The sequence below is a fragment of the Lycium barbarum genome, chromosome 5, assembly GCF_019175385.1.
Source record: "Lycium barbarum isolate Lr01 chromosome 5, ASM1917538v2, whole genome shotgun sequence".
NCBI lineage: Eukaryota > Viridiplantae > Streptophyta > Magnoliopsida > Solanales > Solanaceae > Lycium > Lycium barbarum.
The window spans coordinates 5,542,018-5,567,347 of NC_083341.1; the positions used below are offsets into that span (position 1 = coordinate 5,542,018).

The 25,330-nt window shown below is 35.1% G+C and overlaps 3 protein-coding genes, 1 non-coding gene and 1 pseudogene across 7 annotated transcripts; 2 read left to right on the forward strand and 3 right to left on the reverse strand.

Moving 5' to 3' along the window:
* The first annotated feature begins 322 nt into the window (after window positions 1-322).
* LOC132642140 (putative late blight resistance protein homolog R1A-3) lies at window positions 323-8,662 on the forward strand (annotated as a pseudogene).
* Window positions 8,663-10,046: 1,384 nt separating this feature from the next.
* On the reverse strand, window positions 10,047-11,140 carry LOC132642141 (B3 domain-containing protein At2g33720-like). The gene is made up of 2 exons (XM_060359406.1): window positions 10,547-11,140; window positions 10,047-10,085 (listed from the first exon to the last, which is right to left on the reverse strand). Exons 1-2 carry the CDS (start codon window positions 11,138-11,140, stop codon window positions 10,047-10,049), a joined length of 633 nt encoding a protein of 210 aa, XP_060215389.1.
* A 1,481-nt stretch (window positions 11,141-12,621) lies between these two features.
* Window positions 12,622-12,715, reverse strand: TRNAY-GUA (transfer RNA tyrosine (anticodon GUA)). Its single transcript has 2 exons — window positions 12,679-12,715; window positions 12,622-12,657 (listed from the first exon to the last, which is right to left on the reverse strand). It is a non-coding gene; the product is annotated as a tRNA-Tyr (tRNA).
* A 2,469-nt stretch (window positions 12,716-15,184) lies between these two features.
* LOC132640253 (uncharacterized) lies at window positions 15,185-20,620 on the reverse strand. Of its 3 annotated transcripts, none has more exons than XM_060356766.1 (2): window positions 20,200-20,620; window positions 15,185-15,454 (listed from the first exon to the last, which is right to left on the reverse strand). In XM_060356766.1, exons 1-2 carry the CDS (start codon window positions 20,587-20,589, stop codon window positions 15,269-15,271), a joined length of 576 nt encoding a protein of 191 aa, XP_060212749.1. In that variant the 5' UTR covers window positions 20,590-20,620; the 3' UTR covers window positions 15,185-15,268. The 3 variants fall into 3 exon arrangements, with proteins under 3 accessions (XP_060212749.1, XP_060212750.1, XP_060212751.1); XM_060356767.1 differs by having other exon boundaries at window positions 15,186-15,444; XM_060356768.1 differs by lacking the exon at window positions 15,185-15,454 and adding an exon at window positions 19,424-20,088.
* Window positions 17,930-25,298, forward strand: LOC132640251 (O-fucosyltransferase 1). 2 transcript variants are annotated; one of them, XM_060356764.1, is made up of 9 exons: window positions 17,930-18,088; window positions 18,920-19,070; window positions 21,293-21,371; window positions 21,486-21,556; window positions 21,794-21,882; window positions 22,458-22,581; window positions 22,661-22,944; window positions 23,310-23,439; window positions 24,153-25,298. In XM_060356764.1, exons 1-9 carry the CDS (start codon window positions 18,081-18,083, stop codon window positions 24,765-24,767), a joined length of 1,551 nt encoding a protein of 516 aa, XP_060212747.1. In that variant the 5' UTR covers window positions 17,930-18,080; the 3' UTR covers window positions 24,768-25,298. The 2 variants fall into 2 exon arrangements, with proteins under 2 accessions (XP_060212747.1, XP_060212748.1); XM_060356765.1 differs by lacking the exons at window positions 17,930-18,088; window positions 18,920-19,070 and adding an exon at window positions 19,349-19,399.
* The last annotated feature ends 32 nt before the right edge of the window (window positions 25,299-25,330 follow it).

A 25,330-nucleotide genomic window follows, 5' to 3' on the forward strand; every position in this document is an offset into this window, starting at 1 on the left:
TCAAGTGATGATGAGTTAGATATGGCATACTCACTCATAGATTTCAACAAATGGTCCGTAAAAATGGTGGGGTCCAGAAGAAAGGAAGTTATAGCAAAAATCTCAAAGGATATGACTGTTGTCACAAATGCGGAAAACCTGGGCATTTCATCAAAGAATGTCCTCTCCACAAGCAGCGCTATTACAAGAACAACATCAACAAAGCAGTAAAGAGGAACCAGGTTCCTGCCATAAAATCCAAAAGAAGAGAAGCAGCTGACAACTTAGTGAAACAGATTCCACCAGTGAATCTGAAGATGAAGATGACGTAGGTGATACATCCATGTTGGTTGTCAACGACAAACCTTCAATATATGATTCAATATTTTCTCTCATGGAGAAATCTAATACTGATGATGGAAGTAAGTTGGACGAGGTAAATTTTTTTAATGTTCAAAAAAACCTGAAAAGTTACTCTAAAAAAAATTGATTTCATTAGCAAATGTGCTAATCGATTTGTATCATGGTCTCATAAAAGAAAAGGAGGTTCTAACTGAGGCGATTGGTGAAGTAGAAAAAGAAAGTGGTGACATGGTAGTCTGCATTGTAGACTTGACGGAACAGGTTGAGGAAGTAACTAGAGAAAATTTCTTGCTAAACAGCCAAATGAAAAAATGGATGGACACACCTTCTAGAGGAAAAGAGGAAGCTAGTAAGATTCAGCTTGAGCTTGAAAGTGAGCTTGAGAAAACCAAAATGAGTCTCATTGCCGAGCTAGAAAGAATAAAGAGCTTCAGGAGAATCTGAAAACCGTGAAAATCAAGCTCGACGAGTCACTTAAGTGGACCTGGTCCTCAATTGCATCTATGTACACAAATGGTGCAGGAGACAGACAAGGTATTGGTTTTCAGAAGACCAAGACTCCCAACAATCCCCACAACAAGTTTGTCTCTGTAACTGAAAGTTGGCTATGTACTCACTATCGTCATTGTTACGGTTCACTTTTACGCGGACGCATAAAAACTACTTAGAGGTTGTTGGTGCTCTAATTCAATTTTAGTATTTTTAGAATCGCCACCTAATTTATTTAAGAAAAACTAGGAAAATCGGGTTAAAAGAGTTTTTCAAACAAGAGAAAAAATCTTTTGGACCAAGGTTCGAGGTAAGGGTTCTGATGATCTCCTAGGGAAGGTTTTACGCACCCTAGTATTAAAGATCCACGATTGACCTACGGGCTTCAATGTGTGATTTTTTGTAATTATTTGTTAAAAGTGGTTTAAGTTTCCGCAAAATGTCATTCTTTGTCATATCATAACTTTAAGAAAATTTTGGCACAAAGTACCCTTATAAAAAGGGGTTTTCGGTTTAAAAGTCAACGCAAGTGTCCAACTCACTTTATTTCCGGATTAGGACACACCCGGGATTTCTCCCGAGTGAAGTCAATACTATTCTAGCCCTAATAAAATGAGTTTAGTTCTTATGGGTTTTATTATACGTATATACACAAAATATGGAGTATAATTTCATTATTTGAAGCTCATAACTATTTTAAGTCCAAGTCTAATTTCATTATTTGAAGCTCATATGTTAATAATATTTCAAGTTCAGATTCCATCATACTCTCAAGATTAGCCCATTAGATTTCACCTCAATTTAGTCCATCAGAATCACGGGTTTCCAGGCCCAAAACATTCTTGGTCCAATATTCCAAAAATTTTCCAAGTCCACAGATGCGTCTCATAAAAACATCCAAGTTGTTTTGTTCAATAAGTCAATTTCAGTTCCAGAAATATAGCTTTTTAGATTTGCAAGTGGTAGGTCAAATAATGCCCCACATGTTATATAAATATGAGAGCATGTGAGAAGCATGTGAGCATGAGTGGTAACTTTCCAAGGGCTATTAGTTCCTAGCACACATACAGATGTGCTGCAGCAGTTCTGCCAGAATAGTGCAGCAGCTTTACCAACTGTCATGTTTCGTATAGTGCCCAGAGACCTGATCAAGGACCTGGTCCTTGATGTGTTTGTCAAATCATCAAAACAACAACATATCATAACTCATCATGACTGTTCTTACTGCTAGCACTTCCACTTGAAATATTCATGTCATGATAGAGTTCCTATTGATTATTCTCACCGATATGCCCAAGGATATTATTCATCATGAAAAATTGTTTGTTCTCTTAGCACGTGTTGGAGCACTTACCGGGGAGGTGTCAATTCTTGTTTGCAACTTAGACTTGTTGCATGAATGAAATAAACTGTGCAACTTTAGACTTGTTGGAAAATATTGAATCCCTAAAGAAAGATCTCAAAAATGTTTACTCAAAAGCAACCGAGGACTCATCTCAACCCTGCTTCTCCAAGAGTGATGGACCACTCTTCGTGAATCTTCTACGCGGAAACTTAAATGAATTTGCTCAATTCCAGTGCTTATTCAGTTGCTTTGATAAAGAAAGAAATTAGGCTGGTGAAAGAAGATCTAGACTTTATAAGATCGTTCTTTGGGAATGTTGCACAAGAATTGAATAAATATCTTTGGACCCACATTCTAGATGTAGCATATGAGGCTGAACATGCCATTAATTCAGTTCTTGTCAGAGATCATGGTCTCTTGCAGCTTATTTTCTTACTTCCTAAAACCGTAGAGAAGATCAAGCTCATCAAAGAAGAGGTATTGGAGAAGATCCCCGAGAACATGGGTCTTATTGTTGTAAACTCTCCCAGCAAGCCTATTGAAAGCAAGTATCAACAGCTGGTAAAATAATTGTAGGTTTTGAGGAGGAGACAGAGTGGATAATTAGGAAGATCACCAGGGGACCAGCTGAGGTAGATGTTATTTCCATAGTTGGTATACCGGGACTTGGAAAAACAACATTGGCTTACAGGGTATATAATGATAAGTCTGTTGTTGATCATTTCGACGTTCGTACTTGGTGCACGGTTGACCAAGAACGTAATGAGAAAAAGTTGTTGCAGAAAATTTTCAATCAAGTTATTGGTTTGAAAAAAACCAATGAGGATCACATAGATGACGACATCGCTAATAAGCTACGAAAACTATTGTTTGGAAAGAGGTACCTTATTGTCCTGGATGACTTGTGGGATACAACAACATGGGATGAGGTAACAAGACCTTTTCCTGAATTTCAGAAAAGAAATAGAATTATTTTAACAAGTCGAAAAAAGAAGTGGCTTTGCAAGGAAAACACCATAGTGATCCTCTTTATCTACGATTGCTCACACTAGGGGAAAGTTGGGAGTTATTAGAGAAAATGGTATTTGGAGAAGAACGTTTCCCTGATGAACTATTGGATGTTGGAGAAAAAATAGCACAAAAATATGATGGGCTTCCTTTGGTCCTTGATCTGATCGGTGGAATCATTGCAAGAAAGGAAAAGAAAAAGGCTTTTTGGTTTGAAGTTCTAAATATCTGAATTCCTTTTATTTTTAAGGATGAAGAGGAAGTGATGAAGGTTATTCAATTAAGTTATGACCATTTATCTGATCACCTCAAGCTGTGCTTGATTTACCTTGCAAGCTATCCAAAGGACAAACATATTCTAATCTCTCATTTGACAGATTTATGGAATGCTGAAGGGCATGTGGAACAGACTGCGGTGGAGGTTTATGTGGATGAGTTAATTTCTAGTAGCTTTGTAATAGCTTTCAATGAGACAGGCGAGGACCCGAGTTGCAAAATTCATGATCTTGTGCATGATTTTTGTCTGGTAAAATCAAGAAAGGAAAAGTTGTTTGCCTTCATAATTTCAAGTACTCCGTCGTCGTCTTCTTCAGATCTGATGCCACGTGGAATGACCATTCATTATGATCAACATTTCCCTCATACGGATGAAAACTTTATCTTGTTCAATGCAGATAAGAAAAATCCTTATGTGAAACACCTCCTCTCTTTGAAGGTATACATGGATAATGCAGACTGTGGGAAGCACTATCATTTTTCCTACAACTGTCACCTAAGACACTTGATGTCACACCCCGATCTTGCTAGGGTGTGATGGGCACCCGACCCTTACTTAGGGCCGAGCGAACCCTCAGACTCTTGCTGCACATAAAATCACGTCAAACTTTTTAAAACAAATAAGTTAAAGCACATAATAATTTTTTTTTTTCAGAAATATTCTTTTTCGTAGCTTCCAAGCCGAACAAATCTAAAGTCATACAAAATTCAATACATAACACAGACCGACATATCGGCTGACGGAGCCGCTTACAGACTGACAACTAATACCCACGACGCTGTCTGCAAAGTCTCTAACATAAGTCCAGAAAGCATAACATACAAACTCTAACTCGGCAGCACTCCGGGAACAAAAGGAGTTTGCCATCTGCACTGGAATATCTTCTATACTGGCTTCAACTCAGCTGGGAGTACCTGCGCGGCATGGAACGCAGCCCCCGAAGACAGGGGGTCAGTACGGAATATGTACTGAGTATGTAAGGCATGCATTACAAAGAAACATAACCGTAACTGAGACAGATAGAACTAACAAATAAGTACAGTATTCAGAGTACCAGACGCTTATTATTTTTCAGACACAAAGCATGCATACCTGTTTCACATGTCAGTGGAAGTACAGAAGGTAAGTGTTTTAGCCAAAGTACCAAAATACTTATTCTACAATTACAGATCGCTTGTCCGAAGAGGTACAGAAAATACAGAATACAGAACGGAGTACCGAACGTACCGAATGCTCAGGTGATGTCATATATCGGACAGAATACAGAACGTACAGAATACTCAGATGATGTCATATATCAGACGGAATACAGAACGTACAGAATGCTCAGATAGTGTCATATATCGGACGGAATACAGAACGTACAGAATACTCAGATGATGTCATATATCGGACGAAACACAGAACGTACAGAATACTCAGAGTGCTTACTTTCCGGACACAAATTATGCATATCGGAATCATGTAACATCTTCACAGATAACAGATCCCGGCCCTGTGATAAGGGACGCGGTAACAGAATCATCATATGTCAAAATCATGTGTCAATATGTACATATGCAGATAGCAAATAACAGATCCCGGCCCTGTGATAAGGGACGCGGTAACAGAACCCGGCCCTCTGGGAAGAGACGCGGTGAACAGAATCATATGCCATCCTGGCCACCATCCCCATATCATCATATATAGATAACAGAACCCGGTTCTCCCACCGATGGGCGCGGTGAACAATGCAGAGGAAACGCACGGTAACAGAACCTGGCCCAGGACGCAGTGAAAGAGACATTAAGTCATGCACGAAGCAGAAGAAGGGCACGATAACATAACCTGGCCCGGGACGCAGTGAAAGAGACATTAAGTCATGCACGAGTAGAGTCATGAGAAACCATATGCACATAAATTCAGACTCAATGAATAGGTACACTTGCCGACATTCGAAGGCTCAGAAACGAGTTTCGGGTTCTTCCTAGTTAGTATCAGGAAGTTATGAGCATTTGAAATACAGAAACCTCTTCGGACTTCTAAGCGATCCGAGATCGTACATAAAAACATTAAGGCTTACAAAGAATACTCATATTAGAATACTCGGATCAGAAGACTCATATCCGGATCTTCATAGCCGAATACTTATATCGGAATACTTATATCGGAATACCCGTATCAGAACACTTATACCAGACACTCGTACCAGTATACCTAACTCAGAATACTTATATCAGAATATTTATATCGGATTATTTATATATTGGGTGCTTATATCAAAATACTTATATCGGAATATTTACATCAGAATGCTTATATCAAAATATTCGGATCAGACCGTTCGTATCGGAGTGTTCATATCAGGATAGTCGAGTCAGAATACTTATATCTGAGTTACTAGATACTTATAGCAAACTCGGAACATTAGCCAAAGTTTCTCTTAATTATCATACGGAAATAGGGCAAATAAAACAATACAAATAGGTCTCGGGGGTTGTGGGCCCACCTTGGGTCAAGTCGAGGTGACATACGTAAAACTATAAACATTTGGTCTTATACGGTCATCTACGAAAGTTTCAGGGTAATCCAGTTCCGTTGGTGGAAGTTGCGTATGTTCAAACTACCTTTTCACTAAACATAATATAATCAATTCAATTATACTGAATGAAAAAGGGTTAAATATAAGCTCGGATTTCTAAGAGTAGAGTCATCCCCGAGGCTCGAGTCATAGCCTATCACATCTAGGACATGCCAAGAGAAAGAGGGGGTAAGCCTTACATACCTTAGCTGCGCCTTACGCTCGCTCAATTTCAATTCCCGTTTCGCCCAAAATCTACAAATGGTCATGTTTACCAATTGTCAATAGTAAGACTTTTAGCATTCAAATCTTTAACTCATCACTTGTCTACAAATATTTGAGCAGCATCTCCCCTATACATATAACATCCCCGAGATTTAACTCGGCTCCAACATCAATAACCAAACCAACAACAATACCAACAACAATAACAATCACCACAAAACACAACATAGCATAACTAGTCCTCTTTCCAACATAGTACAATAACTTTCATTTCCAACGTCATATTTCCAAACCAACCTCAATGTTTTCACATTCATTACTAATCAAGATCATTACAATACGATTCGGAAGCATTTCATATCATTTCTACAAGCTATTCACACGATATACAAAATATACAAACTTTCCACCAAAACCATAATCCATACGAAACTTCTAATCTTCAACATACATATTCATAACACATTTCCATCTTCCAATTTCATCAAAAATAATCATAATTTGCACCTCAACAATTTCATTTTCATCATTATATAAATCTTCCATAAAATCACAAAATTCCCCATAACAACTTACCAGCCAATCTTTCATGAATTCTTTTCCTTTCTACATTCCACAACACAACAACAATCAAAATACTAAATAAAATTAGCTCATCATGCCCCACCAAAACAGCCCCCTATACGGCTACCACATCAACACCGACAAACGAATTTATATCGCTATTTCTTCCGTCCTAATCCGTTAAATCTTTAAAAAAACTTGTTAACAATGAAAAGGAACCTTCATATTACCTTAAGTAGGTAGCCACCACGTTATCAGTCTCCTCCTTGGTTGATTTTTAGCTCAAATTGAAGACAACGCGACGTACAACACTTTTCTCTTCATGGGCTTCGAAATTCGGGGCTCGGATTTTGATCAAAAATTGATTTTTCTCTCTAGGATATTTTCTCTCTTTTCCTCCAGAAATTTCTGGATGTTTAGGTGTGAAAAATGAGGGGGGAAACGCTGAAATGTTACTTAAATAAGATGGGTCATGGGCCTAACCCGGTTGGGCCCGAGTTGGGCCTAGCCCACTGACCTTTCGACCTTAAAACGTCCATATCTCCTTGTACCGACGTCACCTGGGAACCCACGACCTATGGTTTGAAAGCTACTTCAATTATCTACAACTTATATTTCTTGGTATTTTTCCAAATTCCGAACTTATAATACCGTTTTGGCTCCTCTAAGTCAGGTTACCCGAAAACGTTTTCTTAAAAATATTCGTTTGGAGGGCTTCCACTTTGATTTGGCCCAAGGGTCCTTCTTGAGTTGTGTTTAACTCCACGTATGTGATTCATATGACTTTTCAGATGTTCCAAAAAAAATCTCGATGTGTGGGCCCCACCTTAGCAAATAATCCGACGTTCAAAAATACGGGATATAACACTTGAGGCTTCTTAAAAGGTTGGAGCTGCACCAAATACTTTTGACGGATTCTTTGCTGAATTAAATAGGCATGCTTTTTCATTTGAGGTGTTTAGACATTCTGACGGATGCAAAAGCTCCCCTTCCTCCATTTTCAAACCTTTTGAATCTAGAAACTCTGGCGGTGGATAACCGGGGATGAAACATGGTACTATCACCTAGTATTTGGGGTCTTGCAAAGCTACGACATGTGAGCATATTTACTTGTTCTGTCTTTGATTTGTACAATGACACACCAACATTGTTAGAAGAGGACTCAAAGTTGGAGAAATTGAGAATACTATCTTCGCTCAGTCATTCCTATTCGAATGAGGATATTTTCAAAAGGTTTCCCCATCTTCGAAGCCTTGAAATCAGAGTTAGAGAACCATGGGATTGTTCATCAGAGCAGATTTCTTTTCCAAGGTTGGATGTCCTTAATGAACTTGAAAAAGTTTCTGCACATTTTCATACCTCTCCGTTCAGTAGACATGCACCTGAGAATCAGTTCTGCGATTTTCACTTCCCTTCGAGCTTGAAAAAACTGGAGTTGACAAGCTATAATCTGGCATCCGATTCACTGTCAAGAATTGGGAGTCTACCCAACCTTTAATACCTGTGTCTACGAAGCGCAATCATCCAAGGGAAAGGATGGAACATGGAAGAAGTCTCCTTCGACAAACTCAAAGTGCTAGCATTATATGGGGTGTCTTTTTCTGAGTGGTAGGTTGAAGAGGAATCCTATCCCGTGCTCGAGGAATTATATATACTGAAGTGTGATGAGCTTATGGACATCCCGTACAGTTTTGGGGATATTGCTTCGTTAAAGTCTATCACAGTGTTGGGCATCCCTCAACTAGAAGATTCAGCCCTAAGGATTAAGGAATATGTTGCAGAAATGACAGGAGAAGACATCAAGGAATATGTTGCAGAAATGACAGGAGAAGACAAACTTGTGGTTATCTAGTAATGAGTTCTGGCGCAAATCTCTGCGAGTTTATTAACTTCTTTTTGTACATTTTAAGTTCCACTTCAGAATACTTTAACCTGTATAATCTTCTTTTCAGAGAGCAAAGAAAGGTTAGCATATGATTTACTTTGGCCAGCACATCAACTTGTCGAGGCTTCAAATGATGGACCGATCCTCAGACTTTTGTGTCTCTTCTTCCAACTGTTTTTTTTTTTGGCGAGTAATGGTGCTTATAGACAGCAGAATTATCCTAAAAAACATGTATTGTTTATGCTCCAATTTGCAAGGATTTGAATATATGAATGTATAATTCATTGTGCCAAAAGTCTTCCATTCAAACACAACCCAATACTAATATATACACATCTTAGACATATATATATAAGCAATAGCAAGTTCTTGAAGTAAACTTCCTTAGCAGAAAATAGAGGTTCTGCAAATTGATTCCCTACTCTAGCAGTGTGACCATTTAAACTATGTCTTTTGTCACATCTTTAAATCTACTCACAATTTTATTTTTAAATAGCCAAATACCATTTTAAAGAAATTAATAAATCTACTAGCTGCTTCAAAAGTGTACTCACGACTCAATATAATGATATCCATGCTCTAACTTCGAGTAACAGATATATTTAGTGAAGTCACTAGCCAAGAAACAGTAAAATGGACTTACTTCTCTTTGATGTTGCTGTGCATATTCTGTCAAGTGAATGTGGAGAACTAAAATGACTAATTCTGGAACTAGAGTAAAAAGCAAAATCGAGAAGTGTGAGGACGATGATTATGTAGTAGAAAAATGCAGGAGTGGTGTTATCAAAAGAAATATACAAACTGAGAAAGAGAGTGCTCGCTGTAAGACCTTTAAAGAACGATGCTACAAGACGTTTTGGTACTGGTTTTGGGAAAAACTATGATCGAGCAGTTTGAATTGTCAGTTCTTTATTCATTCTAATTCAATTCTCGGCTATTCAGGCACCAATTATAGTCATTTGGATTAATATCTTTCCAAATGGAAAACCCCATACCGAGGAATTTCCCGCCATCTAAATCAGTTGCAGTCATTTAAACTTGAAGCAAACAGTAGTTTAATGAAAAAATGTGTCATAACCCATAACTCATAACCAAGAACATTCAGAAATGTATAACCAGGAATTCCCCATATGAACTGATCATGCATTGAATAGGGAGCAACTGTTGAGCTCAAAATCATCTTCTTTTTGTTTTCATCCAAAATCATCTCTTAGTCATTTTCTTGGTTATCCAAGAAAAGATTGGCCGGAAATGTCAAGTCAGTCTTTTTCTTGCAAATACAAGTACAGAAAAGCAGATTAAGCAGACTAAATTTGAGTAATGCAGAATTGAATCAATATCTTTTCAACAGTCAATTGTTACTACCCATTGAGTTTAATAATTCACCAGCCTAACATGGAACCAGAACACAGATTATGGAAATCTCTAATAGTCAATAGAAATGTATTTAAGATTACTAAATAACAACTTGGGAAAGAAAATACAAGTACAAAAAGCAGATTAATCAGACCAAATTTGGGAAAAAGAACCATCTTATATTCATACTCCATATATTCCAATTTTTTACAAGCAAATTGGTGACAACCCCTAATCACATTTGAATCAATCTCTTTCAATTACAGCTCCTATAACATTGTGACATCTCATTTTTGTTTGTCCTAATTCTTGAATCATTTACAGAATTTCACTATCACGAACCGGAGAAAGTAATTTGAACAGAATACTCAAAGAAATGCCAACTTTTACTAGCTAGTTGATGACAACCCCTAATCACAGTTGAATCAGTACCTTTCAATTAGACAGTTCCTATTAGTCTATGATTATATAATTTTTTGGTCCTAATTCTTGAACCTGAGAAAACAATTTGAACATAAAACTTGAAGACCTCGGATCCCAATATAGTCCAATTTTATCACCAACACTCAATCCACGATCATCGAACAATACCATACACGATAGAAAATAGTCATCATTACACAGCTGCTTCTTAAAACTAACACGCGTCATCTTAGGATCATTCTTCTCAGTTACATCCCATATGCTAACACCCCTCCCAACCCCGTTAACCAAACTCTGAACATCAAATCGCTTCCAGTTTCGAACAACGTACTCAAATGTCTCGAAAAATGGGATCACAAGCCTTTTAAGAGCAAACTCGTCGCGAGTAATCTTTTTCTTGATCTGCCACGGGGTTTTTAAGTCGATTTTTGGGGGAGGGTACATGTCCCTTATCTCTATTATACGTCGTCGAGCCACTATCCATGGTGTGTTTTTAAATTGACACGCTTCTTCATCGATTCTTGATTTGAAGAAATTGTAAAAGAATGTCTTTTTTGTGGTCATCAAAGGCTTATTTTCAGGCATTGTTACTATCCATGGAGTGTTGTTAAGTTTGCATGCTTCTTCTTCAGCTTTTGATGGAAAGAAATCGTACAAAAATGTCATTTTTTCAGCCATTGACAAAGAAACTATCAATGGCTGAAGAATTGGAAATTGGAAATTTGTGAGAGAATTTGAGCGGGAAATATAAAAATGTCTTTTTCTTGATAAAATTGTTTTCTGAACTGTACGTGTTTGTCTATTTATAGGATGTTAATAACTTGTTATACCCAATGGCACGTGATTAGCATATGCTGAACTAGCTAAACTCAACCGACCTTTATTTTTATTGTAGAATTTCTTTGGCCAGGCAAACTTTTGGGAAGTAAAAAATGTTTACAGTATTTTTTCAAAAATAGTGTTTATTTTTAAAAAGTGAGGTGTGCGGTTAAGTTTTTAGGAGAAAAAATAAGTGCTTCTGAACAGTAATCCAAGTTGTTTTTCAGAAGCTAAAAAAAGTTTTTTTTTTTTCAAATGCACTTTTGAGAAGATACACTTAAAACCTTTGGCCAAAAATCAATTGTTGTTCAAACATGTTTTGAAAATTAATTGGACAAACACAAATAACTTTTTATCAAAAATACTTTTTTGAAAAGCATTTTTAAAATAAGTTGATTTTAGAAGCTTAACCAAACATGCTATAATTAAAATCCTTAAAAAAGGACCTTCGTTTGTTCATCGGATTTAAGTTTTTAATGTAATATGCAGATAAGTTAGTTTTGCTGAGGTAAGCGTGATATTTTAAGAAGTTATATACATCGAGAGGCAATATCTCAAACGGCCACTCAATTAATATTAATTATCCCAAAATGTCTTTCTTTATTTTATTACAAAAAAGTCACTCAACTATGATAATTATCTTCAAAAGTCACAAAGAAAAAAAGTCACTCAACTGATGATAATTATCTCCGAAAGTCACTTTTCTTTATTTTGTAACAAAAAAGCCACTCAACTATCGTCATTTCACCTACAAAATCACTCAACCAATTCAAGTGATACTTAAAGTAGGTATCGTTTATGTGAAATTTTTTTAAGCCAAAATTTTAAAATAAAAAGCGATTCATTTTAATAAACCATTGAATTGACCAGCTTCACTAGTCAATTTAACTCAATAACAAATTTATTGGACCATTCAAAATCATAAACCATACTCGAATAAATATTACTCCATCCGTCTCAATTTATGTGATATAGTTTGATTAGGCACGAAGTTTAATTTTTTTTATTTTTTTTTAACTTGTGGTCTAAAACAAGTCACATATATTTGTGTGGTTGTAAATTATTTCATTAAGGAAAAATGGAAAGTTTTTAAGTTAAATTATTTCTAAATATAGAAATGGAACATTATTTTTGTGATAGACTAAAAAGGATAGTGTATTACATAAATTGGGACAAAAAAATAAGAAATAGAAACTATGAATTTTTTTATAAGGCCTATTTATAAATTGTGTTATAATTATAATTTCGGGTGTGTTTGGTACGAAGGAAATTGTAAGTTTAGACACATAATGTAATGCAAAACATGTTCAGATCAACAAAAACAGAAATCCGACCTACCGGATTCGAACCAGTGACCTAAGGATTAGCTGTGGATTTAAACCCGACTACAGTCCTCCGCTCTACCAACTGAGCTAAGGTCGGTTTGTGATGATTGCTTCTTTTACCTTTATTTATTCTTGTATTTCACAAGCATATTTTGGCATTTACTTACACGGGTCAAATCATATATATATATATATATATTGTTTCTTCGAATTATGAGTGATAATTCTGAACAAGGATATCTTTATTCTGTTCCTCATTCGATGTCCATTACTTATTTTGGACTCATTTAACTCATAGTCGCGTCGAGAGATCTTATAATAAGATATAAAATGCTCTTTATCAAAATTAATTCTATTTTCAAAGTTCAAACCCGAAATTTCTAATTAAATGTGGAAAAATACTTACATCTCCAACATAATCTTTAATGATCATGACCAAGAATATTTTGTTTCATAATCCCAGCTTGACTCTTATGTAACTCATTTGCAGAACCCTGCACTTACCTTTTTTTGTGTAAACTAGAAAGAAATGACATTTGAATACCTTTACCAACATGAATAAGCAATATAAGGGGGCAACATTGTGCTTCTTGTATTCATTCGTTACAATATGCCTCCACTCTAAAGGTGATCTTTAAAGATTGATATTATCCTGGATCAGTTCTTAAAGATGTGATGGACAAAATTTTAAAGCAGCGCTAAAGGAATTTAAAAGTTAAAACAAAGCTTTTAGACTTCCATTGTGTTAGGTTGTTAAAATAAAGGTCGAACACATTGATCATTCATAATTTTGGTTGTATTTTCATTTAAACACCTAAATTATAGATTCAACGTATTTATGTCATAAAAAATGTGTGTTAAAGCACATATTCACAATTTTAAACGAGTTTAATGTTAGCGGGTATGCATCTTTTGATTTATTTATGCGTTTGGTATACATCATAAGTGTTTATAAGTCAATAGTCATATTAGGTGTTTGATCAGTAAGTTAATAAGTCGGTCAAGCCAGCTTATAAACATTTTTTTGACTTATCTACGTGTTTGGCAAATAATAAAAATGTGTTTATAACCAAAATCTATTGTAAGCGATAAGTTGGTCAACCTCAAGTCCTCAACTTATGAGTTTTATGGCTTAAAAGTACTTTTGATTTGATAAAGTCTTTTATGATTTTTAATTATTTCTCTATTCTATTTACATCATTCGTTCTTTTTTACATAAAATACTTTTAAAATTATATTTTTCAAAACAACTTCGAGGACATTTTTATCATTTTATAGAAAAAAGTAATTATCAACATCTTTTTACCAAATTATTATCGATTTCAATCACTTTTACCCAAATATGTAAAACATGCTTATAGGAGTTTAATAAATATAGAATATGTTTTCTTGAGAAGTAATAAGTGTTGTCTAGATAAAAATAAATTAGATGATCTGAACGTTAGGTGGCAACACCAGTGGATGAACACCCCCCCCCCCCCCTCTTAATCATTAAAGGTAAGATAGGTCGTAAGTATAACATCCATTTTTAGTTTAATAGTTCGAGCTTTAGGAATGAAATAATTTTTGATACGGAACGTTTTATCCTTTTACAAAGTGGGACTTTCCGACATGAATTAAAAAAATAGATACCGAACATCGGGTATACATAAAGTAACAATAAAAAAACATTCTAAATAGCCACATTGTCATATTCATTTTGAATCCCTTTTTTCACCTTTCAAACCCCATATCTTGGTGTAATGGGGGTGTGACATTGAAAATAAAGTTCTCTGTATGTGTAGCAGTTTGGTAAACAACAACTAAAGTTTCAATGTTGAGTTAGGTTAACAATGTAGATTCTCATTATCCGACGTACTCAATTTAGACTCGTTTTCATTCTTATATTCTTTAAATTAGGTTTTAAAAAACAAAAAATTGACATACAAATCGTCTTACTAAAAGGACGATTTGTATTCAAACTATTTGAAAGTATCAACAAACAATGTTAGCCTTAATATCAACTGGTTAATATTTACCGAACAATCTATTAAATTCAACAAAAAAAAAATAAAAAAAAATTGGTGGTACTTTGAATTTAACCGTGTCCTCGTGTTTATGATTTGAATTGAGTTGTATTGGTACATGTTGAAATGCTTTTCAACAAAATAAAGTAGCAAAACTTAATTGAATCTAATCTGATGATGAGTCGAGATGTCTGAGCTAGCTTGCTCGTTATTTCATCAAATATTTATTATCTTTCATTAGTACGAGCACGGAAATAACTCTTCCCATTAATTAAAGACTTAGACAGATTACTTGCAGTAATTCTCCCCGTCTTAAATTATATGTCACGATTTTCTTTTACACGCTCCTTAAAAAACATTAATTAGGTGGGACTTTTAACTATTTTACTCTTCATTGATATTTTAACTATATAGTCATGAACTTTGTCTAATGTTTTGGAACTTTGAATTTAACTAATTAAATCTTTATATCTACCTATAAGATTTTTAACAATAAAAACCAAAGGTATTATATTTCAAAAAATGACTAATATTTTATGAATCTGAAAGAACCTATCCCAATTATATAATAATAAGAAAGTGATACATATTAGGTACTAATAAATGTTCATCGTTCATATACATTGAAGGTTGTGTTGGATCATCTACGGGGTAGAGGGTGTTACCGAACAAATATCCAGTGCAAGAGGTTGTGTCAAAGTCTCCCTGTCAGGAGATGATCGGCACGCTTGGCACGAGTGCGGGGCTGCGAGGGTTGTGTACGAGAAGAGGTAAGAGCCCGAGTAGTAGCTGCCGTGGCACGCTTGGCACCCTTGGAGCGCTTGAAACGACTAAGAAGCATTAATTATATGACTAAATATTAAAGAAAAATCAAATTAAATTATGCATTTTCACTGTCTAAATCCATGTAGAACTAAGAATAGATATCCAATTTTTTTTTTTGAAAAGCCAATATTATTTTTATTCCTACTGTTAGAATTAAATCTTTTTTTTGTTAGCATTAGTATTGCTTTGATTTTGATTTGGGTTTTATTTGAGTTACTAACATTTATGGCCTATAAAACTTATTGAGTCATTCAAAATTCTAAGTCCAAGCTTGAAATAATATGTGAAAAGACAAAAAGTATGAAAGAATATATGAAACATTTATAAATTACATTATAAACAAATGTAGTTATGTATAAAATATTTTTAAAAATTGTATACATCTAATGTCGGGTTGGTTTGACATAGTTTGACTTTTTTTAGTTAAAACCAAATCAAACTAATTATGATCATATTTTTTTTCTAATACCAAACCAAGTCAAATCAAACCACTGGTCGGAATTTTTCTCGATTTGACTCGTATTATCGATTTGGTGCGATTTGTCGGTTTTCTCTGTACACCCACAAGTAAACTTAGAAGCACCATAACTCTCCTACAGTTCATTATATTTCTTAATTAAGCCAGCAAGTACACAATAGGTTAACGAAAAGAATATTAATGCACATTTCTAAAATGAACAAACATTGGCGTCCATAACACGATTAATACCTTTCCTCAATCCCGGACTTATAAATTTCTTAGCCTTCAATACACATAAAGTGTACTACTTGTCGGCACAAAATTCTCTATTTCTTCGATCTTAACAAAACGCGGAGGTAAATAAAGTCACCTAATTCCCTTCATAAATCTCTTAACAGCCTATAGTACTATTTTTAATAGCCTGTTTGGTCAAGTTTAGCTTTCGAAAAACAGCTTCTACCATCCTCCAAAAACACGTCTATCTTAAAAGTTTGGCCTAACACTTCTTTTTTTAAATAAACACTTTTTTTTTTAAATTACTCTCCATGTCAATTTAGGTGACACCCTCTCCTTTTTAGCTTGTCCTAAAAAGAATATTACTTTTCTGTAACTAGAAACAACTTACACTTTAAATTTCTCCTTTTAACCTTAATAAAATGATTCACAAATTTCAAAAGTTTCCTTTTCTTACTTAAGCTCTGTATGAAGTCAAATGTGCCACATAAATTGAGATCGAGAGAGTAAACAATCAGGACCCGTTTGGCCATGAGAATTTCTCAGTTTTTTCCGGATTTTTTTCACTTTCTTTGAATATCAACGTTTGGCCATGAAAAACAAATTGTATTTGAAATTTAAAAAATCGCTAAAATCTTATTTTCACTTTTCCCCCTTTTTTGTCAGTTTCATTACATTCAAATGACTAAATATTCTTTACAAAAACTTTAACTAAACACAACTCCATCTTCTACTCCAACTCCAACTTCAAAATACCAAATAAAAGTGAAAAATATTTGATTTTCATGGCCAAATGCCTACTTGCATCCAAAAGGTTGGCCAAACAGACGGTAAAAATTACATTGATTATACATCATAGATTAACCCAATAAATTACAAATTTCTAAAATTAACAAACACGATTAATACCTTTCCTCAATTTCTCACGCAGTAAATATTTTAGCCTTCAATCCACAGTGTAGTAACTAGTATCGGCAAATTTCACCCAATTCTTCACTACTCTCACCTTCACACTAATAAGTAGTACTAGTACATATTTGAAGCTCCAAAGTATTCTCCATTTTTCAGTTCTTAACAAAAAATGCCGAGGTAAATTCACCTAATTTCATACATAAATATTTTATATTCACAAAAATTCAAGGTGCCCGAGTCAGCTTGTTCAGTCCTCGTTTTATCAAATAAATCTCTTATTTATTACTCCCTCATTTCACTTTTACTTGTTCATGTTTAACTTGACACATCCTTAAGGAGCAATAAATAAAATGATGATTTTACTATATTATCCCTATTTATTACTATAAGTCATCTAATGTTAGGAAATGAATTTGAAATAATTAAAGCATTAATAATAAAGATAAAATATGTATAGAGTGATAAATTATCTTTTGATTTTCAAACTGGACAAATAAAAAATGAACATCTATAAGGACCTATTTGGCCATGAGAATTATTCACTTTTTTCATTTTTTTTTTCACTTTCAAACAACCAAATAATTTACTGGCAAAACTATAATCAAATACAACTCCATTTTCAACCCAACTTCAATAATTTCAAATAAAGTGAAAAGTATTTGATTTTTATGGCCAAACGCCTACTTAATAAAGTGGACAACGTAAAAATGGACGAGGCACCAAAATAACTCTTCCCATTAATTACGAGTAATATTTCTTAATTAAGCCGGAAAGTAAAAATCACATTGATTATACACCACAGATTAACCAAAAGAACATTATTGTATGTTACAAATTTTTAAAATTAACAAACAGTGGCTTCCATAACACTATTAATACCTTTTCTCAATCATAAATTTCATAGCCTTAAATCCGCATAGTGTATTACTAAATTCTTCACTATTCACTACTCTCACCTTTCACACTAATAAGTAGTTCAGATTTGAAGCTTCACACCATTCTTCATTTCTCAGATCTTAACAAAAATGCGAAGGTAAATTCACTTAATTCCATACATAAATCTCTCAAATCTGCTAATTTACATGTAATTATATTGAAAATCGCTTTAATCCATACATAAAATACTTATATTCACAAAAATCTGCTAATTTTCATGTATATATGTTCATTTTATTGAATATCGCTTAATTAATTTATTAGAAATGTGGTGATTTTTCCTATTTGGCATTTGCTGTTGAAATTAGTTTTGTTGATTACTTTTATAGATTTGATTTGGTAATATCCTCAAAATTACATGTATTTATACTCCTTTTATTGATTATCACTTAATATTTATTAGAAAAATACAGTACAATTTGCTGTTGAAATTAGTTTTGTTAGGAATCTATAGTTGATTACTCTTATAGATTTGATTAAGTAAAGTTTTACATGTATTTATATTCATTTCATTGAATATCGCTTAATTTTATTAGAAAATGTGGTGATTTAACTAGAAATACTGTCCTATTTACTGTTGAAATTAGTTTTGTTAGGAATCTACAGTTTTATAGATTTAATTTAGTAATATCCTCGAATTTAAATAAATCTCTTATATTCACAAAAATCTTCAAGTTTACATGTATTTATATTCATTTTATTGAATATCGCGTAATGTAATTTAATTTAACTAGAAAAACTGTCCTATTTGCTATTGAAATTAGTTTTGTTAGGATTCTTATAGATTTGATTTAGTAATATCCTCGAATTTACATAAGTCTCTTATTTTCACAAATATCTGCAAGTTTATATGTATGTATGTATGTATGTATGTTCGTTTTATTGAATATTGCTTTGGATCTGATTGTTAATTGTGGATTTTCCACAGGCCTGGGTATCGGCAACCGTTTAAGCAGCAATTAGGTGGTGTTAAAGCCATGTTCACGAGGTTATCGATTGCTGTTATCGTTCTCGTGATATGTATGTTCATGCTTATGTCTGCAATGTCGAGTAGTAACAGTAACAGTTCTTCAGCTGAGGTACGGCTTTAAGCTGTTTGTAATAGCCCGGCCTGCTTTTGTAGTTTTTTAGTTGCTTAATTTTTTTAGAAATGTGATGATTTAGCTAGAAAAACTGTGAGGTACTGCTTTAAGCTGTTTGTAAATAGCTTGGCTTGCTTTTGTAGTTTTTAGTTGCTTTAATTTTAGCTTGAAAAAACAGTCCTATTTGCTGTTGAAATTAGTTTTGTCATTATAGATTTGGTTAGTAATATTCTCGAAATTTCGATTTTATTATATGTTTCGGTTTCTTTATGTTCATGCTTATGTCTGCGATGTCGAGTAGTAACAGTAATAGTTCTTCAGCTGAGGTACTGCTTTAAAAGCTGTTTGTAATTAGGTTGGCTTGCTTTTGATAGTTTTTAGTTGCTTAATTTTATTAGAAATGTGGTGATCTAACTAGAAAAACTGACCTATTTGCTCTTGAAATCAGTTTTGTTAGGAATCTACAGTTGATCACTTATAGATTTGATTAGTAATATTCTCAATTTTTTCGATTTTGTTTTATGTTTCGGTTTTCTTAGTGAATTCATCTTGACCTTTTGTTCAACAAGTATGTAATATCTAAAGGCCTTTCAGCGGTTTTATCTTCGTAATGGCCTTTTTCTAAATTTATTTTTTCTATATTGTGCATTCTTGTGGAAAAGTTTGGCTTTGGTCTTAATCACCTTTTTAAACATGTTATATCCACCTTTTGGGGAAATATTAGTACTGAAGTCCGCGAGGATAACTCTTCAGATTAACTAGGTTTTGTAGCTGCATAATAGTCTATATGCTTCAAATAAGGATGCCCCATAAATTTCACTTAAAACCTCAGCAAAATCGAGGTCTCTAGTTATGGTCGTTAAGACTAGAGTATAGCCTCAGTAATCATTTAAATTCATAGGCAGTAGAAGGAGGTAGAGACACGAGAGGTGGTCTTATTAAATGAGGCTCCTTGATTCATGGCATTGTCTGTGCGAGGTCTTATTAAAAGAGGCTCCTTGATTCATGGCGTTGTCTGTGCTTGCATAGTTGGAAAGATGAGTCGAAAAAGAAAAACACCAGTTTAGACAATGCATAATTTCATACAGATGATAGTGTGCTACTTATAGAGTGGGATTTTGGTTACCTTTAACATCTGGTACTGTGTTGTGAGCATGTTACACATGCGGGGTAAGTAGTGAGCTTTCTCCGTCACACGCTGTATCACCTTACCCAGTTGGCTTTTGTCCTCCCACATCCTCTTAAGGGCAGCACAAACAGCAATCTGTGCATTGTTGGATATGCTCCTGTGAGGATTGCTGTCATCTGGGGTGACCGTGCTTAGCTCGAAGGGGCAATAAAGCCGGCAGGCGATAAAGCTGGCAGTGGTTGGGCCTCCGTCCATCATCCTCCTAGCACTTCTGCATCTGACCTCGGTTATTTCCTCCATTATGGAAGTGCTAACTCTGTTGGTGTTGGCAATGACAATAGCTAATAAGACTAGGAGGAGAGAAGAAAGAGAAGAAAGCTTTGCCATACCAGCAGTAAGGCTTGTGAATAGAAGAGCTAAATGGTACTTGTGACAATGATCGTGGTTGTCTTGAAGGGCATTTATAGCAGTTTCAGTGGTTTGCGTGCAAGCATTGGGTGGTAGCTGAAGGCTGATGGAGGAAGTTAGGTGACGTAGTTGAGCGTTGAGGTGGCCAGCTTTAAAGCAGCCTCCGCATAAATTTACATGCAAAAGCTGCCAAAAGCACCTAGTTTGGATGCCGAATGTGAATTGTCTTTTCAAAACTTTCCATAAGCATTTGCATAACATAGCTTCTTGGCTGTTTCTGCTTAGATGACTGTACACTATTCTGTACTTGGTTTGCTGGAGATCATACAATAATCTCTTGATAGGAAGTTGGTAGTTTATTAAAAAATCTTACTTATGACTAATGAAAATCTCAGCTACAAATTGGGTTGATAGTTCATTTCATATTGTTTACATTTTCCTTCTTCTCTAAACAGGAATTGATAATTGCAAAAATTTCTGATACGCTCATCTTTAACATAAATGTGCAACATATAGTAACACATAATACTACCTAATATAGAATATTGCAATAGCTAAGTTTCAGCTATATTTGTGTATAAATCTGTAGCCTGTTGTCCATCATGGAATCTGAACCAGCAGTTCACTTTTCATCAGTTGATTATTATGTTATGTATTTTTATGTTTTTTCCTATCTGAGCAGATCGATGCAGAGAAACTCTGGGAAACTGCAGCTTCTGGTGGTTGGAGGCCGTCATCTGCTCCTCGATCAGATTGGCCTCGTATGCAATTTTACCTATCTTTGCCCTAGACCAATTTAAGTTAAATACATACGACGTCAAAATTATTCTGTAGCTTTATGTCAACATTTCTTTATCTTTTCTCTTCTTTTGCAGCTCCTCCCAGTGAAAGCAATGGCTATTTACGGGTTCGGTGTAATGGTGGTCTGAACCAACAACGTAGTGCGGTGTGTAACTGATTCCTTAGTGTGAGATTATGAATATTGCCTCCTTATAATGTATTTACTGTGGATTAAATCCCTCGTACTACCATATTGACATTTTTTTGGTCAAAGAACATCAATTTCTGGAAGTAGGTAATAAAGTTAGTCAACTAATTTGGGATTGATTGGCATCTCTTTGTTCGTTCTTCATGTTGCATAAATTGCATATACTCGACATAACAAATGCTTGTGACTTTATAGATCTGTAATGCAGTTCTTGCTGCAAGAATTATGAATGCTATACTGGTGTTACCTGAGTTGGATGCAAATTCCTTCTGGCACGATGATAGGTACTTATTTCCTTGAGTTCCTAATACTTCTACGATTTAAAACATTTGATTGACGTTGTTATTTGAGTGTATTGCTTAAATCTCTGCACTATAATGATGTTCTAACTTCTAAGTATGTCCTCAACTACATGCGTGTTATTATTCCGAATCTATCATTAAAAGGAGTATAGGGGCTAGCCGATGACAAAAAAAGTAAAAACCAGTTTATTGTTCCTTCGCATGAAGGGAAATACTTTCAGTATATCTGTGCTCTCTATTTATTTATTTGGAAAGGGGTCATATTTACCCCTCTACTTTTGAGAACTAGTTTAAATATACCCTCCGTTTAAGTTTTTGACTATAAATAACCCTACCGTTATACGTTGCACAAATCTACCCCTCAATCTAACAAGACTAACCGCGCAAAAATTAAGGCGTGGTTAGTACATTGATGATTATTTAATAACCACTACATATTCTCTAGCTTAAAGAAGGAAAAGGAGGGGGGGGGGGGGGGGAGGGGGGGGGAGGGGGGGGGGTTGATTGAGTTCTTACCATTAACTGGGTCATAACGTGTAACTTTTTTTTATATTCAGTGGATTTCAAGGTCTCTACGATGTTGAACATTTTATCAAGACATTGAAGTATGATGTAAGAATCGTGGAAAGCATTCCTGAAATTCGAAAAAATGGGAAGGTCAAGAAGATAAAAGCAAAACAGGTATACATTGCTCCAGCAGAGTTTGATCATGCTCTTCTTGAGGCTTTGATGGACTTTAAGTAAACATTACTTTTTTCAGATTCGACCCCCTAGAGATGCTCCTATCAGTTGGTATACAACAGAGGCTCTAAAGACGATGAAGGAACACGGTGCCATTTATCTTACTCCTTTTTCACATCGACTGGCAGAAGAAATAGATAATCCTGAGTACCAGCGGTTGAGATGTAGAGTTAACTATCATGCTCTTCAATTTAAGCCTCATATTATGGAGCTAAGCAACTCAATAGTCAGTAAACTTCGTTCACAAGGCCACTTTATGACAATACACCTTCGTTTTGAGATGGATATGCTAGCATTTGCTGGGTAAGTTACTGATTATTGTCTGCACCTAAGTAGATTAAAGGCAAGTGGTGCTTTAGTGCCATCTTCTGTCCTTTCTGAAGTGGCCCAAAGTAAAAATGAAACAATGTAAGAAAAGAGGTCGAAAGAGAGAAGGAACAGATTCTTCAAATCTCTTTCTCGTTTTGTTTCTTTTTCCTGTTCCTTTTGTGGGTGGAAAAAGTTACGAGCTATTACAAAAATATTTGCTCTATTCCACTGGGTATCCTTATCCCTTGGAGTACTCTAGTTGGTGCTAGTTTGTGGAGACCAAAAAGTCTTTTTTTTTTTTTTTTCTTCTTTAAGCCTTGATTTTGAAATCTGCTTAACCTTGAACATAATTTCCCCAGGTGCTTTGACATATTTTCTCCTGAAGAGCAAAAGATTTTGAAGAAGTATAGGCAGGAAAATTTTGCAGAAAAGAGACTTGTTTACGATGAAAGAAGGGCAATTGGGAAATGTCCACTAACTCCAGAAGAGGTAATCTTATAGATACTTGTACACAATGTGTGGATGTTGTTCAAATTTACAAGTTTCGTGCTGTAAGTTGCTTGATTTAAAGCCACCTTGGAATAGTATCATTTGGATGAGAGTAAAGGTTAAAGATACTTAGTATAGCTCCGATGTTTTTACGATAACACTAGTCTGTATCCTATTTGACTCTGTTGTTGTACCAAAAAAGTAACTACGCATTTAAGGAAGTGTATCTATGTAAAAGAGGAACTCTAGAAATCATTAGAGAAGATTATCCGTTGGAACTTGATGTATCTATATTCAAGGTATGAGAAGATTTCTGTCTTTAAATATCCTCTCAAGGACTTCTAGACGAGGTGCGCGCAAGCTGGCCCGGACACGTCAAAAAAAAAAAAAAATCCTCTCAAGAACTTGAATTGGTTTTTGGAAATTTCTCTACTCTGAATTGCACATTGATAAATTGAGAATCAGCTCAAATACTAACTTGACTCTATATAAATGAAAGTAGTGCAACTTGCTCTTGTTTCTTGAAGCTCAACCTTTAACTTGATTATGTGCACCCAGTGTTTACAGTCAAAAGCCCCTCAAACAATATTACATTCTTTATGAGTTGTTTAAGTATATACATTAATACTTGTATTGTTAACTGGAAAAGTTAATAATGGTTTACTGGAAAATTGTTATTAAGGTAACTGATAATTTCCCTTCTAATCTGACAGGTGGGTCTTATTTTACGTGCAATGGGTTTTGACAACTCTACTAGGATATACCTTGCTGCAGGTGAGCTCTTTGGTGGTGAACGATTCATGAAACCTTTCCGTTCCATGTTCCCCCGCTTGGAGAACCATAGTACAGTGGACACCTCAGGTGAGCTGGGGAAGAACTCAAGGGGCTTGTTAGGTTCAGCTGTGGATTATATGGTCTGTCTTCTCTCCGATATTTTCATGCCAACATATGATGGACCAAGCAATTTTGCAAACAATCTCCTCGGTCACCGGCTATACTATGGTTTTCGCACGACAATCCGACCTGATAGGAAAGCACTGGCTCCAGTCTTTATCAATCGTGAAAAGGGTCATACAGCTGGTTTTGAGGAAGCAGTTAGGCGTGCCATGTTAAAGACAAACTTTGGTGGACCTCATAAGCGGATCTCACCTGAATCATTTTATACTAATTCTTGGCCCGAGTGCTTTTGTAGAAAATCAGCTGTAAATCCTGCTGATAAATGTCCACCAGATGATGTTTCTGAGATCTTAGATAGTCAACTGGAGAATGAAGGAATCAGTGACTTTGAGGCAAGAGGATCAAATTTGACGTCAGCTGTAGATAAATAGATGTTATGTGTGAAGTTTCTGGGTGATATTTTTGGATCTTGAAATGATGCGACGCCCTGAGTTCAAATGGAAGCAATGAGTTGGTTTTCCTTATCTACGGGTTGGTTTTACAGGTATCCCTTGTCTCAGATCATTCTATCTCGCTATTGTGATGTTTTAGTTGTACATTTTTAGTCATCACCTGACATCAGTAAACATAGCTGCCAATGGATAAAAGCAGCGTAAGAGGTTAGGTTACAGGAACAAAATGATAACAATTTATGGAGAACATGCTCGGTTGGTATTTGAGTTAATTTTTCAGCTACGGGAATCCAGGGAAGCTTTGTATGTGAGAATAAGGGGATGAATCGGCACCTTCTATTGAGCAAATATCAGTGTCATTTGATGCTGGAGATATCCAAAGCTGGGAATTTTATTTTGCTCTATTTCAGTGTATCTTTTTGGGTTTCTGAGGATGTGTACTTCATTACACGAACCATTGTTGTATCTGATATAGTATTTCTCCAATATGAAAATAGGCTCTTCCTCACATTTCATCATGTTCTCCCCGAGACTACTGGTTT